This window comes from Aspergillus wentii (assembly GCF_001890725.1).
Source record: "Aspergillus wentii DTO 134E9 unplaced genomic scaffold ASPWEscaffold_6, whole genome shotgun sequence".
Lineage (NCBI taxonomy): Eukaryota > Fungi > Ascomycota > Eurotiomycetes > Eurotiales > Aspergillaceae > Aspergillus > Aspergillus wentii.
Genome location: NW_024467837.1, coordinates 629876 through 649642, shown reverse-complemented (window position 1 = coordinate 649642; position 19767 = coordinate 629876). Strand labels below are relative to the sequence as shown.

Below are 19767 nucleotides of genomic sequence, written 5' to 3'. Positions count from 1 at the left end.
AAAATAAGTGCCGTTGTGCCCCTTCACAATGGCCGCCTCCGCCCCCTCCGATACCACATACTTGGCCGTCCCAGGCTCTGTTGCTTTCTCCCGTTCGCGTGGTCAAGCAATTGCTGCTAGCATTGGTGCCCAGGATGTTCGGGCCCAGTGGATTCACTATGTCCACACCTCTCAACCGCTGGATACCTCTAAGCAGGGTGTCTTAGAACAACTCCTCAGATATGGCGACATCACCGACGTGCCTGCATCATTCAGCACTGAAGATGGCGCATTCGATGTCTTCTACATTTTCCCCCGAACCGGAACCATCTCTCCTTGGTCTTCCCAGGCCACCGGTATCTCGCACGTCTGTGGCCTCCGCAACCATGTGAAGCGAATTGAGCGTGGAATGAAGATTTCGTGTTTGCGCAACAGCTCGGAAGAATACAAGCCTGGCTACCAGGACATCCTTCACGACCGGATGACACAGGTCTTCAGCCAGGAGGAGCCTGACCTGCACCTCATGTTTTCCGAACACTCCCCCCAGCCTCTCGAAACCATTCGCCTCCACGGCAGCGACAAGTCCCCCAAGGAGACTCTGCAAGAAGCAAACAAGCGTTTGGGTCTGGCTCTGGAGGAATCGGAAATCGACTACCTTGCACAGGCCTATGGCCCTGACGGCCCCCTTGCTCGCGACCCTACCGATGTCGAGTTGTTCATGTTTGCCCAGGTTAACTCTGAGCACTGCCGTCACAAGCAGTTCAACGCCGCTTGGGTGATTGATGGAACACCCATGCCAAACAGTCTTTTTGGTATGATCCGAAACACACACAAGACCCACCCCGAGTACACCGTCAGCGCCTACAGCGACAATGCCGCTGTGCTGGAGGGTGACCATGCCGCTTTCTGGGCCCCCGATTCCTTCACTGGAGAATGGAACCACATCAAGGAGCTCGTTCACTTCTTGGCCAAGGTTGAAACCCACAACCACCCCACTGCAGTCTCTCCGTACCCCGGTGCAGCAACTGGCTCTGGTGGAGAGATCCGTGATGAGGGTGCTGTCGGACGCGGTTCGAGACCCAAGGCTGGTCTGGCCGGTTACTGTGTCTCAGACCTCTTGATTCCTGGCTTGAAGCAGCCCTGGGAACTTGATGTCGGAAAGCCCAACCACATCGCTAGCAGTCTGGATATCATGTTGGAGGCCCCCATCGGTAGTGCCGCCTTTAACAACGAGTTTGGACGCCCATGCACCGGAGGTTACTTCCGTACCCTACTCACCGAGATTGATGTTGGAAATGGCCAAACCGAACTCAGAGGTTACCACAAGCCCATCATGATTGCTGGTGGTGTCGGAACAGTCCGACCTCAGCATGCCATTAAGAAACCGGACGCTGTCAAGCCTGGCGCTTACCTGGTCGTCCTCGGTGGTCCTGCAATGCTGATTGGATTGGGTGGCGGTGCTGCATCCAGTATCACTTCTGGTGAAGGATCTGCAGACTTGGACTTTGCCAGTGTGCAGAGAGGTAACGCTGAAGTCCAGCGAAGAGCCCAGGAAGTTATCAACGCATGTGTGGCTATGGGCAACAACAACCCCATCAAGTTCATTCATGATGTTGGTGCAGGTGGTCTTTCCAACGCACTTCCTGAATTGATCCACGACTCTGGACTGGGCGCCACATTTGAACTCCGCGAAGTCGACAATGCTGACCGGAGTATGAGCCCCATGCAGATTTGGTGCTGTGAAGCTCAGGAGCGCTATGTTATGGCGGTTGGCGAGGACAGCATGAACAAGTTCACTGCTATCGCCCAGCGTGAGCGCTGCGGTTTCTCTGTCGTGGGCCGTGGAGCTGGAGGATCCGATGAGGAGAAGAGACTCATTCTCCTCGACAGAGAATCTAAGGAATACCCCAAGCCTATTGACCTTCCCTTGTCGGTTCTCTTTGGAAAGCCCCCTAAGATGACCCGGACTGTGGACTCGCGCAAGTTGACCTTGCCTGCGGTGGATGCTAGTCTCACTAAATATCTGCCTTCGCTTGCCGGAAACCACCATGAGCTTATTGGCGAGGCTGCCAAGAGAGTTTTGTCTCTCCCAGCAGTTGGCTCTAAGTCCTTCCTGATCACTATCGGTGACAGAACCGTCGGAGGTCTTACTGCTCGCGACCAGATGGTTGGCCCATGGCAGACTCCTGTGTCTAACGTCTCGGTCACCGCCACCTCCCTGCTCCAGGGAGTTAAGACTGGTGAGGCTATGGCTATGGGTGAGAAGCCCAACCTTGCTTTGATTTCTGCAGGCGCCTCTGCCCGCATGGCAGTTGCTGAGTCGCTCATGAACATCGCTGCTTCCGATCTGGTTGACCGTCTGAGCCGTGTCAAGTTGTCTGCCAACTGGATGTCCGCTAGCAGCCACCCTGGAGAGGGTGCCGCTCTCTACGAGGCAGTGGAGGCCATTGGTATGGACCTCTGCCCTAAGCTTGGTATCAGCATTCCCGTCGGAAAGGACTCTATGTCCATGAAGATGAAGTGGACCGACGAAGCCTCCAAGGAGGCCAAGGAGGTCACTGCTCCCATGTCTCTGGTCATCTCTGCTTTTGCTCCTGTTTCCGACTTCCGCAAGACCTGGACTCCCGCACTGCGCCGTGTTGAGGACGTTGGCGAGACAGTCCTCATGTTTGTTGACCTTTCCTTCGGCCGCAAGACACTGGGTGGCTCTGCTCTTGCCCAGGTTTTCAACCAGGTTGGTGACGAGTGCCCTGATGTCCGGAACGTCTCAATCTTCAAGGACTTCTTCGACGCTACACAACAGTTGCAAGAGGCCGGAATTGTTCTGGCCTACCACGACCGATCTGACGGTGGTTTGTTCACTACTCTTGCTGAAATGATGTTTGCCGGACGATGCGGTGTTGAAGTCAGCCTTGACACCATTTGCTCTTCTTCCAACACCCAGAATGTTGTCGAAACCCTCTTCACTGAGGAATTGGGAGCTGTCTTCCAGGTCCGCAAGGAACATGAGATGCAGTTCCGCTCTTGCTTCGCCACCTGCGGCCCGCCTGCTGGTTTGATCTTCAAGATCGGTCGTGTCTCTGAGCAGCCCAAGCAGAACCTTACCATCTACCGCGGAGCCACCCAGGTTTACCGTAACAGCCGCGCCAGCATGCAACAGACCTGGGCAAGCACCTCGTACAACATGCAGAAGATCCGTGACAATCCTGCCTGCGCTGAGCAGGAGTTTGCCAACATTGCCGATGACAACAATGCTGGTCTGTCATGGAACCCCACCTTCGACCCCAAGGACCGGGCCATGCCTTTCCTCTCCAGCCTCACCTCGATGTCTCCTTTCAGCAACAAGCCTCGTGTTGCCATTCTCCGTGAGCAAGGTGTCAACAGTCAGGCTGAGATGGCCTTTGCCTTCAACGTCGCTGGCTTCTCTGCTGTTGATGTCCACATGACTGACGTCATTGCTGGCCGCGTTTCGCTTGCCAGCTTTGTCGGTCTTGCTGCCTGTGGTGGTTTCTCGTACGGTGATGTCCTTGGTGCCGGTCAAGGTTGGGCCAAGTCCGTCCTCCTCCACGAGAACACCCGCAAGGAATTCCAGTCCTTCTTCGAGCGTCCCGACACCTTCGCCTTGGGTGTTTGCAACGGTTGTCAATTCCTGTCCCGTCTCAAGGAATTGATCCCTGGAGCCCAGGGCTGGCCCAGCTTCGAGCGCAACACCAGCGAGCAGTACGAAGGTCGTGTGGCCATGGTCCGCATCTCCGACCCCAACCCTTCGAAGCCCAGTGTTTTCCTCCACGGCATGGACGGCTCCTCGTTCCCCATCGCTGTGGCTCACGGAGAAGGTCGTGCCTCCTTCGCCCCATCCTCCAACGTCACCGCTGAGTCGTTCGTTCGCGACGGCCTCGCACCCGTCCAGTACGTCGACAACGACAACCTCGAGCCAACCATGAAGTACCCCTTCAACCCCAACGGCAGTCCCGAGGGTATTGCCGGTATTCGCAGCCCCGACGGCCGTGTCCTGGCCATCATGCCTCACCCCGAGCGTACCGTCATGGGTGGAATCGCCAGCTACCTGCCTCCCGATGCCGAGAAGTGGGGAGACGTTGGCCCATGGGGTCGTGTGTTCTTCAGCGCCAGAAGATGGGTGGGTTAGGATGTTTAAAAGAAAAGTTGGACATGAGAATTTGTGCTTCGGGTTTATTTTGTTTCTTCTGTTTATATTTGAGCGGTGTGCCATGACAGGGAAAATTCAAAACAGAAACTGATGGTTTACGTTGTTGATGATTTATCTGATATATATGGTATCTTTTTTTTTTTTTTTTTCTATTACTTTTTCTTTTCTTTTTGGTGATGATAGAAAACCATGAGAATGTTTATACTTGTTTACTAGTAAAGCTCTGAGTTTCTATTTCAAATCTCAAGTAGTTTTATGTGGTTTTATTATCTTATTGGTAGCAAGACATCCAAGACCTTCATATCTTGTCTATAGATGTAAAACATGAAGGGAAACCATCAGTATAGCATACAAGCACAATAGCAACCGCATACCGTTTAGTCCAATCCAACCATCATCATCATAATATCATAACAGTGCCATCGGCAAAATTAGTCTCAAGGCATGAAAGAAGCCATTACCTTCTCCACTCCAACTTGTCCGCTAAGATCTCCCAGCTTAATTTCCCATCAACGCGACCCACGCGCTTCAAGCCAGCCGCTAGTGCAGAAACAAGCTGGTCGAATTCATTCTTGACATTACGCAAACGGTGCGCGTATGGCGCTTCGTAGAAGGAGATGCCAGTCGTGTTACCCGGGTCTGAAGCAGCGTCTTCTTCATCCATGTCTTCATCTTCGTCTTCGTCGGTTTGGTCTTCGTCGTCGGAGACGTGGGCATACTTTTTCCGGGGAGTGCGGGACGGGGTTCTGTGTTTGTTTGGGGTGCGGGTTATGTGGTCGAAATGATCTTGGCCGTGGTGTGTGGCTTGAATGTCTGCGAAGTGGACGCAAAGATCTAGGAGGTTGATGATTGCATTATGGAGGGGGAGGAATTGATTTGACAGCAGACATTGGTTTTCCAGGGAGGTCATATGGGCATAGTGGTCTGCTATCATGGCGTCGACATCGTGAGAAGATGAGATGGCTTTGCGCATTGACTCGGTGGTTGTTGAGATGACGAGTTCTGTCATGTGGCCGTAGATAACGTCAACGAACCATAGCATGGTGTGTTGTATGACATAGCCCAGGGTGTCATGGTTTCCATCACGTTCGCTTTCGGAGTACTGAAGTCGTTGTTTGACTATGGCGTATTTGGCCCGGCGGATTTGCATCAGGAATGTCGAGATGCGCTGGTAGGTGGAAATGGCATCTTTGGTGATGATGTTTGCGACAGGCCATGGTAGGACATAATCAAATGATAGAGCTTGGAGGATCTTGACAGACCGGCCGAGTTCTAGGTCGCGAGATGGAGCCTTAGATGATCGCACGATGAGTCTGGATGGGTCGATGAAGGGCAGGATGCTGAATGTACTCTGTGCCAGTTCGGTGAGTAAAAACCTGTCATTCCAGGCGCCTCTTCCTCGGTCGATCAGATCGAAAATTTTACTATCAATAGTCCCTAGAACGCTGATATCCTTACAAAGGTAAATGTGCTCTAAAGCCTGCAGGGATATCCACAACCCGCACCTCTCATCAAGTTCTTTTCGCAGCAGGTCTGAAGTAACAGAATGGCTTGCAGTTATCAATTTCTCAAAAGCGGACTCCAGTAATACGGAGAATGGAAGACAAAGAGAAGCTGAAGTATCCTTGGGGTATAGATCTTCAAACCTCAATTTAATCTTCTTCAAATTGTCTGCATTTCCGGCAAGGACATCCAAGTGTCGCAGGAAAACCATGCTTTTACCGGTTGTGAAGACCTTGTGAGCAACAGGTTGCAGGAATTTGGGAGTAGTCAAAAGACTTGAAGCCTCATCCAGTGTGTACCAGTCATGCCAAAGGGTACGTAGATCACTGTTTTTACTAGTGTCGCGGATGAAAAAAGTTTCATCTACCGAGTCCAGCCGCCCAGTTTCCATCCACTGCCTGAGCGGGCGTGCGTATGTTTCAAAACAGGAAAAGAATAATTCAGCTAGGTATCGGAATTCATTATCATCGCCAGTAGCTTGCATCATGCAAACTAGGTCATATAGCAAATCAAGGCATTGCATGGGCCGACTGGGATCACTGCGCTTGAGGCTAGAAACAAGATCCGCCAATAATAATGGCAATTTTGACTCGTGTCTGATATCTTCAAGCAATTGCAGTAAGCTTATGGATATGGTTAGTTTTTGTGAAATGTATCGTGATTGCATGTTTGACAACGAAGTGTCAAACGTAGAGAGACACGCTTCAATCCCTCGATGAAAGGTCTGCATATAGGGTATGGACTGTTGAATTTTGGTGAACCCTCTCAAGGTATCTAATTTGGTCCCTATCAAGCTAAAGGAACGTAATAATGACGAGAGGGCCTCGTTTGACGAATGCGTAAGTGCATATCTCTGATCCACCTTAACACCATCGTCAAGGCGCCAGGATAGAGATGTAGGAAGACCTTGTAGCATAAATATTGTTTCTCGTATGATCTGAAGTTCTGTGATGGGGAGAGAAGGTAGTTCTCCAGGTTGGGGAAGAACCGAGGTGTTTTCGTCTTTCCAGAATTGAACAGCTTTTATTGAAGCGATCAGATTCTCATCTTCTCCGGAAAAGAGAAGCTCCTCTGGGATCACGTAGTCCTCTTCAGGGCCTGTAGGACTTCGAGGAAAAGTCCGAGGCACAGATGTTTCACTGGGTAGTGACGAAACATCGTCATCGGAAGATTCAGCACCATAATCTACATCTTGCCAAATTTCATCGTCATTATATGCAGACTCCGAGGCATCCAGCTCTGTCCAAGAAAGCGACTTCTCAGCTTCTGGGGGCTTCAGCGCCTCGAGTCGGTCTACTCGTGAAAGTTGAGCAGGACGATCCGACAGCTGTATGAGCAGCGATAAAATCTCCGGGAACCACGAACTCCGGTGATTTTCCAGCTCATTCAAGCGAGAACGAAGCGCATCTGCGAGTTCATCTTTGTTTAGGACCTGGAATTTCTCCTGTAGGCCTTCGAGCTGTCTTGCAACAGCGAACTGGTCCGTACGTCCATGCTGTCCAGACTTGAACGACTCTTCCACACGACGCTTTAGGCTGTTAAAACGCGATGGGTCCTGGAAGACGTTAGCAGCCCTACAAGCTTCTCAAATGGGTAAGAAACAAATGCCTTTCTATCCGAGGTATTTGCTACGGTGACGATTAGCTCGTCTGTCAGCGCGCTAGTATTAGCCGCGAGGGCCATGATGGGCGTGCGAGGGAGTCAGCTTCAGGGACGATGACAATCCGATGACTCTCCATTGTCCATTCCAAGCTAGCTATCGTCGTGAATGCAGCCTCGGTTGAGCATCCGTGGTTACGCGGCCGTCTATTTTTTTTTGCGCCTTGCGGGAGGTTGACGTGTTGCTTGTTGCCACGCTAGAGCGAACTGGGAAAGGCGGCGGCAAGCGAGTCGCTCTCCTGCGGCGGAGAAAGACGAACCGCTGGCCTCTCATCAATCCAGAAGAGTAATCGATCTTCTGCTCTCTCACTTCGTTGCTATCCCCAATCTTGCAAGATGGCTATCGCAAGACCCATTCGGATGCTGGGTGCAGCATGCATCATCCTTGTTCTATTTCTCGTCTTCCAGGTTAACAAGAGTCCTACGCCTCTCATTGGCAATAAGGGGTCCAAGCTGGCTGGGGGCATGAAGTCGGATCCTCTCCTTGAGCGTGCGCTTGTCCCTTTATCTTTCATTATCTCATTGGTTTTGGGTAGCATACTGACTGAATTTCTTTCTCTATAGCGACTGAAGAACCTGAGGGCTACTTATGGCGAGCCGAAGAGAACGACTATGCTCCGGACAGCACCAACTCCGCCCGTACAAATGCAGCGCTCATCTCCCTTGTCCGAAATGAAGAGCTGGACGAGCTCATTCCAACCATGCGCGACCTGGAGCGAACCTGGAACAGCAAGTTCAACTACCCATGGATCTTCTTCAATGACAAGCAATTCACCGAGGAGTTCAAGCGGCGAACACAGGCGGAAACTAAGGCAAAGTGCATTTATGGTATGGTTACCCTACATGCGACAGTTGGAAAGGAGATAATCTGACCCTTGGTCTAGAGCAAGTGCCCAAGGAACACTGGGACGTCCCCGACTGGTTCAACGAGGAGCTCTTCAAGGAGTCTGCGGAAATTCTGAAGGAAAAGAACATTCAGTACAGCGATAAACTGTCTTACCACCAGATGTGCCGATGGAACAGTGGCATGTTCTACAAGCACCCAGCTCTGCAGAAGTACCGTTACTACTGGCGCGTTGAGCCCAAGGTCAAGTTCTTCTGCGACGTCGACTATGATGTTTTCCGGTTTATGGAGGATCGCAACGTCACCTACGGTTTCACTATCAACCTTTTCGATGCCCCTGAGAGTATCCCCACTCTCTGGCCAGAGACCGAGAAATTCATCGCCGCGAACCCCACTTACGTATCGAAGAACAACATGATGGAATGGTTGACCGATGACAAGCTCCGCCCCGAGCACACTCGTAACGCCAATGGATACTCCACCTGCCACTTCTGGTCCAACTTTGAGATTGCCGACATGGAGTTCTTCAGAGGCGAGAAATATTCCGCATACTTCGACCACTTGGATCGCGCCGGTGGCTTTTTCTACGAGAGATGGGGTGACGCTCCTGTCCACTCTATTGCCCTCGGTCTGTTTGAGGATGCTGCCAAGGTTCACTGGTAGGTTTATCAATAATGTCGAAAATTGCTTCATCGCGACTAACACTTTTCTCCTTCAGGTTCCGCGACATTGGATACAATCACATTCCTTATCTCAATTGCCCCAACTCTCCCAAGTGCAAGGGCTGCACCCCTGGCAAGTTCTACGATGGCGAGTCCTGGCTGGCCAAGGAAGACTGCCGCCCCAACTACTTCAAGTTTGTCGGAACCCATTAATCCATTCGCTGCGAAATCCCATTTGCTTCCGGATATACATACATAAACAACAAACAACTAGGCATGGTGCCTACATTCTGCATTCTGCATTCGATGAGGCTACATTAGCATTCTATTACGAAAGGAAAACCCATCACGGTAACGAATCCCAGTGTGCGATTGACACGACTGGCTCGTTCTTCTTTCCCAATTCACATACCCAGCATTCACGACAAATTAAGTGTTCAAAAACAGTTTTTAGAACATGCGGCGGCGTTCCAGGGAAGGGGGGGCTGGTTTTTTAACTCATCTTTTCTCCATTTTGATGTATTTTTTCGTTGTTTTAATACTTTGGCATATTTATACTGCTAGCCCGTGTTGATGCTACCTTGGGGATCGCTGGACCGGCCTTCATTGTATCTATATCTATTTTCATGCTGTTTTGAAAAATGTTTATTTAAAGTCTGAGGTCATTATGCTCTGTGATATTATAACATTAGTGTTCATCATTGGCATGACAGCTTATATAGGCATTATCAGAATGAAACAATCGATTGAAAAGACAGCAGTGAATCTAATAATCAGTCTTATCAAAGACTGAAAAGATTTAAAACAATAAGAACAACCCCATGTTTTTTCACTATCTTCAATGATACAGAGTACAGGTAAATGCTGATCAGATTTATAATAGCACTGGTATAGAAAAAGGCAAGCGTGCACCTCCATTCGTTTTTCCCCCTTTGATGGCTTCGGCTTCGGCTCCGGTCCGGTCGAAGATGGATAATCAAACATCAAACGATTATACCGGGAACCTCTTCCAACTGCATTTCTAGAAGTATGTATACAGCTTTTCCTATGTTATTTGACTATCGAAAAGGCGGGTTTATTTCCGGGCGACGGTAGGACTGGGTGAGCACGTTTATTCCTCGTTGGGGTAGAGCTCTTCCCGGAGAGCGACACCAAGCTCCTGGCGCAGACCCTCGAGGCTCTCGAGGTATTGCTTGTACTGCTCCTGGGTCTCAACCTTGGCCTTGATACCTATCGGAAGAAGAGGGGTGAGTTTCTGTCGTGAATGAGAAGCATGACAAGAATCATGCCGATATGAGAGGCGGAGAGGCTGTACCTTCAAAGACACGGACGGCGGTAGGGTAGTCGTTGACACGACGGGCAGCCTTCAGGGCAGCGGAGAGGACCTCAACGGAGGGGACAAGGTCGTAGGCGAAGCAGTTGTTGAGGTTACGCTAGAAGAAAGGCATCATCAGCATCATGCATACCGAACGGTTGATCTACCAATGACAGAGCTGGTATTTATCAAGTCGAAAGTCTTGATAAATGCAGCAGAGGGATGTCCCCTAAGTGCGATTGAGGTCGGCTCAGCTTACCTGGAGCTCGAAAACATCCTGGACACCGTCGAATTCCTTCTCGAATCTGTCATATGAAGATCAGCAAGGGTATTTCTCGATGGAATTGGGCCTTGGCGAGGCCATTGGGACGAGGGAACGGTTTCGGGAACGGGGTTCCCTGCGATCGATTTCGTTCCCTCCATGACTCCGACGGCCACCGCTATACGACCCAATGGCCTCCCCCATTGGCAATGACATACCTGGCAGAGAATTCCTCATATGTCTCATCCTCGTGGTGACCAGAGAAGCGCATGGGGGTGGTACCGAAGTTGGCGCGGTTGACACGCAGAGCAACCGGGGTCTGCAACCGAGACCGGGGCAATTGGGAAGCTCTGAAGAAGCTGGAAGGGCGAACGGCGCGGGTCGCGACACGGAAGATGGAAGTCGAGGACATTGTGAGGGGAGTGGAATGGACAGACGGACGAATTGGAGGACTGTGGGGGGAGGAGAGGAGAGGACGGGCAAAGGTGTTGACGAAGTCGAAGTCGAGAGGAACAGCCCGGCTGCGCTAGGATTTTGCGGGTGGTGTGAGGTGGTAGATGCCTCAGGCGGCTAGGCCACAGATAACCAAGTCACCAATGCGGCTCCCGTCGACGCCCGAAATTAGTGCCTGAGGTGTCGACCAGGCAGGATTCAGGCAGTCAGCTGTCATGATTTCTATTTACTGGCTGTGATTGGCTAGAGCATAGTCAAGCAGATGTTGGAATTTGATTGGCCATTATGCAATTGTCTGCCAGGTGCTTTCTGCTATTCAACCGAGGCATTTCTACGATTATGTAGATTTGATTTCTTTCACTTTTGAATTGTCTCAATATTGAGTTCGATCATACCCGTACAAAGTCTGGATATATACTAGGCCACTCGGGGTGTTTATGGTTTAATCCGAGATACGGATATTTCTCGACCATTTACACTGGAAATGCAAGAAGAACGGATTAAGAAGATAATTGTAGCGGTCAAGAAGCGATGGGATGCAATAATCAATAAAACGATCAATAGAGTTCTATATTGCAGGAACATTCAGCATCTGATATCAAATTCCTGATATGTCTGAAGAAGATTCTGGAAATGATAGTCGTCGGTGAAATATATAGAAAGGTACCTAGTGACTGTGTCTGAAATCATATTGTCAACTGATCTTTCGTGTAGATACCCTTGCTGACGTTGTGTATGCCATCATCTATACCGACACATGCCACGACATCCAATGGTGTTGAATGACTGTTGAATGACTGTTGAATGCCTTGATGAGGAAGTCTAAATATGCAATTTGATATGTCCCATTCGTCAAAGCTAATTTGTTCCTGCATCTTGACTATTTGATATTAAATTCTCATGATGAGCCACACTCAGTGGACGAGACGCAAGGGGCAGATAGAAAATATGCTGAACGGCTGCATTGATACAATGGTCTACTATACTATTTGTTACACAATAAACAACATGATTAACGATATCATATCTGCAACAAGTGGTAGTATCGAGACGATTGCCAGTCACACAAGAGCCGTATTCCAGTCGAAGCAACATCATCTTCGGGTTTTGATGTAACCTCATATACCATGATATGATACCAACCCCTCTATACTCTAGATGACACAATCGAGAGAGTGTCTGCGCCGGGGATTTTCCTATTCGGATTCCCCGCGTTGTGGAATGTCTCTGCCGTCTGATTTTCGAGTATTCCGACGGAAATTATGATGATCCTTCATGGATCGATCAAATGAAAATGTCCAATGAAATGCAACTGACTCAATAATGAGAGCTGACCGGTTCCAACGCTGATGCTGTCCTACAATTGAGGTTTCCTGCTGCCCCACCCGTAGATCTCCAGATGTAGTAGCATGTCGGCATGAATAATTGGCCTTGAGGCTTGTCAGAACTCTGAAACTTGGCGGATGAACTTAAATTGCATGTAGACCCGGGCTCAACTGCCTCCAAGCGATCCGAATCATCCAGGCTGGTTGACTTTTGTTGAGCGTTCCTTGATCCTTTGCAGGAATCTCCGTTGTGCTCCATTGTGGCATCGAATCTGCCAAAAGCCCAAAAATTGTCGGTCTTGGCATGTGGGATTCATGTGATTGTGCCCGTCCCAAGTCCATCTCCCGTGCTGCGATTCTGTGCATATAACATCAATTCGACAGCCTCCCTTGCGGCTTGATCAAAGCACTCAACTTCTCTTGATTTCTTCCCCTCATACATAAGCCTCAACCGTCTCTCTCGATCAGACCAGTCGACAAGTCGATTCAAACAAGACCAGAAACTGGCTTCGATCCACAGCCACTAGTGAAATCTCCCCCTTTTGCACTGACCCGAGGCCACGCTATCCCCCTTTTGGACCGGACGCGCCCGGAGTTGGAAAAAAAAAGAACAACTTTACCAACATCTCAGCGGCCTCTCGTCATCTCCACTTCATCTCCCCAGCCGATCTCTCTTTAATTCTTCATTTCCCCTTTTTCTTCTTCTTTCCTTCCTTTCTTTTTTTCTTTCCCATCCTTCGTTCAGTCTTTACTTTCTTTTCTGTCGTGCTTGCCGACAGTCTGCTTGCGGAATCCCTGAATCAGCACTTGCCTAGGGTCCGTTCACCTCAACGTTTTCAAACCCTCCGAGTGTTGTCCTATTTAGGGGACTATAAATCGCTTCGCTCGAACTTTTTTTTTTTTCGATCCTGTGAACCTAACACTCCCTCACCATGGCGCTCGAATTCATCCAGAACAATGTGTCCGTTCCGTCAATTGATCGGCCGTTTGGCATCCACCTATGGCCCTTCTTCGACAAGGCTTTTGAGCTGGTCGTTGGCTACCCAGCCAGCGAATTCCAGTTCGTCGAGGGTGTCACGCCCATGTCGACTTTCAAGGAGACCGCCATCGCGCTCGTTATCTACTACATCATCATCTTCGGTGGCCGTGAGGTGATGAAGTTCTTCCAGCCGCTCAAGCTCAACACTCTGTTCATGATCCACAACTTCTACTTGACCGCGATCAGCGGAACTCTCTTGGTTCTGTTCATGGAGCAGCTCATCCCCACCGTCTGGAGACATGGTATCTACTTCACCATCTGTGAGCACGATGGTGGATGGACTCAGCCCCTCATCGTTTTGTACTACGTGAGTCCTATTTCCTCGGATGCCTAGAGAATACGCCGAGAAGCTGACATGTGAATAGCTCAACTACCTGACCAAGTACCTCGAATTGATCGACACCGCCTTCCTGTTCCTAAAGAAGAAGCCCCTGACCTTCCTCCACACCTATCACCACGGTGCCACCGCTCTTCTTTGCTACACTCAGCTCATTGGTTTGACCGCGGTGCAATGGGTTGTCATTGACCTCAACCTCTTTGTCCACGTTGTGATGTACTGGTACTACTTCCAGAGCGCCCGTGGCGTCCGCATCTGGTGGAAGCAGTGGATCACCCGTCTCCAGATCTTGCAGTTCATCATTGGCCTCGGTAAGTTGAATCGGCCCTGTTGGCAAAAAGCGTTGCTAATCAGACCCAGGATTCATCTACTTCGCGTCCTACACCTACTTCACCTCCACCTACTTCCAGTGGATGCCAAACATGGGCAAGTGCGCCGGAGAGGAATTCGCTGCCTTCTCTGGAATGGCCATCATCAGCTCTTACCTCTTCCTTTTCATCTCCTTCTACATCGCGACCTACCAGAAGGCCGCCAAGGGCAACCGCCCCCGCCGCAACACTGGCAAGCAGGCTGTCATTGACATGCGCAACTTTGAAATCCCCGGCAACGCCGAGACCAACGGTGCTGCTGTGTCTAGCGGCCGCTCCAACGGTCCCACGACCCGCTCTCGCAAGGCATAAATACCTCAACAGATCGCGTGAAGTAACCGGTACTCCTTGATTCGTCTCACGTATCAGAGAACCCACCACACCCGAATACTCCGCGACGCTACATCTCCGTTATCCCACAACTAATTTGACATCCACTGATGATATGATGGCAACTTGGATGCGATTTCTGCTTAGCTTCCGGGCACAGAAACTAGTGAACGTGTGGTAATCTTCTATCTTATATTTTACCTCTTTTCTGGAGTTTGAGTATTTTATTACTGTTTAATGAATGACCCTTATGATACTGGTCGTGATGGCGTCGCGACCAGCGTATGCATGTCGCAGCGTCGTTTTGCATCGGGAGGGCGCAAAGCAAGCTCGTGGTGGGAAAATGAGATTGATTCGGGGTTTTCTTCTTAGGATCTGTCTAAGCGATAGATTCCTGTTTGTATTTTACACTTTTCTTCATTTGTGTTTATTTATGGGCTGCCGGTTGCAGGCCACGTGTGTTGATTTATGTTAGTCAAGTATTATAGACGCAATAAACGTAAATGTAATCTGAGTATGAGTTTTCATCATTCTCCTTTATAAAGTCATAATTATCTTCACTTTTTTTGTTGAACTTTAATGCCATATTTCCTACACAGCTATCCTAAAGAATATGATGAGGTTAGGTATGGTTATTGTTGCAGTTCTATAATCGGAGTGGATATATATGAAAGGCGGGGTATTCAATAGATTAAAGATAAGGTAGTATGTAAAACACATACCTACCTACTTAGGTGGCTATGGAACAACAGAAGTAGACCTGAATTATAACTGTTGTCTTGGGAATATATGATAGCTGTTATATGACCACCTTCTCATAGAATCATGTAGTATGACAATGCATCCTGTAGATGATAATGAGAAACCTTCCATAGAAGTGTAGGTATGTATATCTAGACTACTTAGCGCTGGATATAGTTACAGATATAGAGTATTCAGGACATGCCTGTCTGATGCGGCCTTGATGTATTTGATATGTGCGGTATAGACAACTACATCATCTGTTAGCCATGAATGATGGATGATAAGTTAATAGTAATGCTATGGCTATTATTTAACTAAGCAACTTATGCTCTAGTTGGAGATTGCAGAGGTGTTTATCTAGCGAAAGTGCTTAGTTTTGATGTTGGGTATATATAACTGGTTTTTATTTTAGTGATATATTGTCTATCCCGTTTGGAAAACCCAGTAGATGAGGGCTTTGTGCTAGCCAGATATTGCCAGAATGCAGAGTCGCAGAGTCTAGCAAGTGTAATTTGATATTTTGGATTCCGATATATAACCCCAGTCTAGAATAGACGAAGCCAGTTATCAAATATCAAGCAAGTCGGTCATTTAGAGACAAGAAATGAACTCTTCAACCAGCAGTCAGCATTACTTCTCTGGATTTGAAGCGTATGGCAGTTCAGCTGGGACAGGTTATAGCAGTAAATCACTGTACAGGAGAGAATAACTACGTCGAGTGCCCTGATTGTACTCAACCTACGCGAAGGGAAGAAGTTCCTGACTTGGGGTCCCTGGTTAACTGTCCAAGTTAAAACAGATATTTCTGGTGATTTATGTCTTTGAAATATCGAGTACAATGATTTGCGGATGTTGGGACTCATTCTACATTCCGTAATTGCTTTTGCCCCTAAGAGGTAAGTATAGATAGATAATAAGCCATAGTCTGTGGGCCGCTTCAAACAATAGGACATAGTAGATCATAATAGCATCGATGGTGATAGTCACTCCTTCCCTTTCGAGGAGCAACGTCATACCAACGCACCTACCTCCTGCCTCAGGATACACTTCCAGCCTGACAACTCAGGCAAACGGCCCTATCCCAAGCAACTGATAGCCCATCGAAGGATAGAATCCCCCAAGAAACCCAGAACGAGCTGACAGGCTAGTTCCTTGGGGCTATGAGGAGCCCCAAAGGGACTCTCCCAATACCGACAAAGCCCTGGGTTCGAATCTGGGCTTCTGCGGCGTGGGATCCGTTGCAAAAAACTGGGTAGTACTGGTTTTTCGGAGCCCCCATGAGGCTAGATTGGTCAGCTTTTTTTGCTTTTTTGATTTACTTGTTTGATGGATGAGATGATTATTTTCTTGGTATTTTTTTGATACATTCAGAGGTCTGGTCTAGATTGGATAGACTTACGAAGATGTTGAGCTGGGCAAGGCGGTGCCCGGGGCAAAAGATAAGCCCCTTGGATTATGGTGTCATACTGCTTCGTCCAGAATATCACCTATTGCCACTGTATCGATCACATTAGACTGTCAATGGCGAGTATCACATCCACACTGCCTTGTCAACACTTCGGTGGAGCATCAGAGGCGGATGATCGGCGACGTTTCTGGTGGAGCGGAAATGGTATGCTGTGATTGGTGAATTCTTCAGCTGTCAGCGTAGGGCTTGGCCCTGAGGTGAGAAGCAACTGAGAGTAACAATAGAATCAGAGTCAGATTGAGTGTAAGACTGCAGTGAAAATTCTGTAACATGAGCAGTTTTATATGAAGAAGAGGGTGGTCAGCGATGTTGGCTGTGTCGTTTGATGTTTTGGATCTGGTTGATGTGAATGCGCGAGTCAGTTGCTGGCTGACGGGCTTATATTGTAAGCTTAGTTGAGAGTCTGCGCATCTTTGCCATTGAGGGAATTATACTTCAAGAATCAGTTTCAAGAAGAACAATTGATTTATTGCTGGTTATCAAGTGACCTCCATGCCCGTGTTTGATATTCCGTTAGTCATGATATACAATAAACCCACCTATTAATAGCCAAATATATATTAATCCTAAACACTCAATATACCGGATCAAACAGCCGGACGTAAACCGGACCCGAGATAGACATACACCCTAGTAGTTATAGCCGAATTGTAGAGTCTGTAGTAGAATCGGACGCTCCGGATAGCCGTTGAAAATCTCTTCACCTTCATCCGCGAGTAAGTGGATTCCGACTGGGATCACTATACATCAATCACATTACTTATAGCTTCGGGACTAACAGCCGTTGAGCTAGACATGCTACCCTGGTCGAGAAACAGCCCATTGTTGCATTGGCCTGTCTCCGCTGAGTATGCAGGCACAGAAACCGTTATGGAGGGGTAAGAAGAAGAGTAGATAAAAGTGAGATGGATTGTGTCATTGACAGGGAGAAAGAGGGGTTGATATCCCCTCATTCATTGTATCTCTACCCATCCTATATAGGAGACGTGAAGAATCTACCCCCTTGACAGGGAAAGTATGAAGGATGGAAGGATTCAAGAATCTAGAGAGCCTGTCACAGTGGGGCGAGGGAGAGGAAAATTCCCCGATAGGCTATAGCTTATTGCGCTTTATTACTCGACTGGGGCAAAGTTGAGGATGTTATGACGGTGAGTGGTGATGATTGCTGATCGGTGGAGAAGAGGAGATGGGTTAGTTTAACGTCCAGCCCACTTTTTCTTTAGGCCTGAGAAATCCTGATTTTTGTTCATGTTTGACACTATTTTAGTTTGGAGTTTTGGATATGACAGGCCCTGGGAGATTACAGTTGGTTGCTACTAGGATGGGAACAGGATTATCGATGAAGCAATTATAATTATATCCAGTCAGAGGAGGGCTACAGAATCTGGGGAAGTCAGTCTGTATGTCTATGCAGTAAACGTATGATGCTGTACTTGATGCATATACAGTTATACACCCAGGCTAAAATTAATCCATGGCTGGATGACAGCAAATACAGAAGCGATGAATCCTCCTGCCGATCATTTGGTCTGTTTCTGGCCACGCAAGGAGATGAAGCAATAATCATGTAGCCGGATATAGCATTATGTTTATTTATCACCGAGTACGTAGACTCTGTACTCTGTGCTCTCTGTACTCTCACCCAAGAATATCTTTGAGTTTCTGTCACCTAAACTCTACCATATATTAGTGAACTGTACTGTACTCTGTAGTATGTACTCTGTATACAGTAAACGTGGACGATCTGGTGTCTCACACTGCAACGTACCTGCAGCCCAACACCAACCGGCCGCTTTTTCTCATCCCGCATCGTCCATCAGATCCATCTCAATGCATGAGGAGATCATCGCTTCTTCCCAGCCTCTTCCTTTTACGGTCATCCTCGCAGGTTGCATTTCTCTCCAGTCTCCAACTTGAACAGACTATCTACTTCTTCCCCGAAGATCGTCCGATTCCACAATCGCACTCCACGTATGTCGCTCTGGGGAATCTCTGTCCCTCTCCAGTCTCCATATTTGGTATTCTTGGTTAACTCACTGCAAGGACTCCCTGCAGGGAGGTCTAACTATCCCTATTGTCTGTCAAAAACTCTCCCATTCGCTCACAGACCAGAAAAAGGGGGGAAGGATGAGATTTCCCCACGAATAATTATTATGCGATCTCTCGGAATGCTCGGACAATTAATTCACTTCTCAGGGGAAAGAAAAGAACGAAGAAGAACACCAAGTGGGAGGATGGTTCAGGGCCTGTTTTGGTGTGTTTGAGTTAGACGTGCTCCACCGCGCTGGAGCAGCGGCTAGCTTAGCACTGCTCTTAGCTGATGACCCCCTGGAGTCGCAGTGTTACAGATCAGAAAATGCTCGAGTCGTGATGTGATGTTTTCCGATATGGACTATTTCGGGGTTATCTTTTTGAGTTTGCTCTGTGCAGTTTCATCTGGACTGTGCGCGTGATGGCTTCTTACTTTTTTTATCGTCTAGCAGCAGCATCATCATCCTCACCCTGAACCCCTCATGATACGTCTGATATAAGGACCGCCACCACCATCATCGACAATAATAAGGCCACACTGACACATAGTCTCGCCATAAGCGATGATGGCCCTCAACAGGAAAAACATGACGATAATGCTGTCCCCACTGTGCCGACTGTTTAGTGGGTCAAGCCTTTGTTGAGCGGCCGACTGCTACCGAGTCATCGTAGTATCATCAAAACATTAATCTATCACCAGAGACAGTCTATCTGCTCGTTCCTTGGCGACATCCATTAATTAATGTTTTAGCGATGTTTTCCCGTTACTCTCCCGGGTTGTTTACTAGTTACTACAGTCTACAATAATACGATTGATCGATGCCGTGTCAAGCACTTTGGCTTCGACGTGCAGAACACTCAATCTAAATGCTGCCGCTATCCTGCTAAGATACGCTGAAGAGACGCTATTTTGAATCCCTGGCGATGCACTGGCCTCCATCAGCGACAGCTCACGTTGATACGTCGACTCGCTCTCCAACTCTACACCGTATGGAGTGCGTTGTCGATCGGCGCTGATGCCCCGTGGCGTTGTACTTCATTGCCTGCGGACGCCATCCGATAATTCAGAATAAAAAGCAAAAAAGCAAAAAAAAAAAAAAAAAAAAAACAACGAAATGATAATCATGACCCCATAGTAACAGTCAGCCCATCTGTACGATACATGCAAGGGTCGTTTCCCTTTTCCCTGATGTCCTGAGGCGACGGTCCACTTTCTTACCGTGATCCTGCAGGAGGCGGAACCCACAGTTCACATCAGGCAAGGATGCAAAAGCGAAAAC

At 48.6% G+C, this 19767-nt stretch overlaps 5 protein-coding genes across 5 annotated transcripts; 3 read left to right on the top strand and 2 right to left on the bottom strand.

Moving 5' to 3' along the window:
- Window positions 1-28: 28 nt before the first annotated feature.
- On the top strand, window positions 29-4126 carry ASPWEDRAFT_30003 (phosphoribosylformylglycinamidine synthase; the record flags this gene model as incomplete). The annotated part of the gene is made up of 1 exon (XM_040833352.1): window positions 29-4126. One exon carries the CDS (start codon window positions 29-31, stop codon window positions 4124-4126), a length of 4098 nt encoding a protein of 1365 aa, XP_040686542.1.
- A 454-nt stretch (window positions 4127-4580) lies between these two features.
- ASPWEDRAFT_185330 (putative gamma-tubulin complex component GCP5) lies at window positions 4581-7333 on the bottom strand (the record flags this gene model as incomplete). The annotated part of the gene is made up of 2 exons (XM_040832076.1): window positions 4581-7205; window positions 7253-7333. 2 exons carry the CDS (start codon window positions 7331-7333, stop codon window positions 4605-4607), a joined length of 2682 nt encoding a protein of 893 aa, XP_040686541.1. The 3' UTR covers window positions 4581-4604.
- A 248-nt stretch (window positions 7334-7581) lies between these two features.
- On the top strand, window positions 7582-9028 carry ASPWEDRAFT_159112 (glycosyltransferase family 15 protein; the record flags this gene model as incomplete). The annotated part of the gene is made up of 4 exons (XM_040829760.1): window positions 7582-7799; window positions 7874-8137; window positions 8194-8812; window positions 8872-9028. Exons 1-4 carry the CDS (start codon window positions 7646-7648, stop codon window positions 9026-9028), a joined length of 1194 nt encoding a protein of 397 aa, XP_040686540.1. The 5' UTR covers window positions 7582-7645.
- Window positions 9029-9666: 638 nt separating this feature from the next.
- ASPWEDRAFT_42900 (cytochrome c oxidase subunit VI) lies at window positions 9667-10857 on the bottom strand. The gene is made up of 4 exons (XM_040835892.1): window positions 10611-10857; window positions 10390-10435; window positions 10131-10248; window positions 9667-10045 (listed from the first exon to the last, which is right to left on the bottom strand). The coding sequence occupies exons 1-4, from the start codon at window positions 10802-10804 to the stop codon at window positions 9927-9929; spliced, it is 477 nt and encodes a 158-aa protein (XP_040686539.1). The 5' UTR covers window positions 10805-10857; the 3' UTR covers window positions 9667-9926.
- Window positions 10858-13102: 2245 nt separating this feature from the next.
- On the top strand, window positions 13103-14226 carry ASPWEDRAFT_116271 (elongation of very long chain fatty acids protein; the record flags this gene model as incomplete). The annotated part of the gene is made up of 3 exons (XM_040828646.1): window positions 13103-13516; window positions 13575-13857; window positions 13907-14226. The coding sequence occupies 3 exons, from the start codon at window positions 13103-13105 to the stop codon at window positions 14224-14226; spliced, it is 1017 nt and encodes a 338-aa protein (XP_040686538.1).
- Between the last annotated feature and the right edge of the window lie 5541 nt (window positions 14227-19767).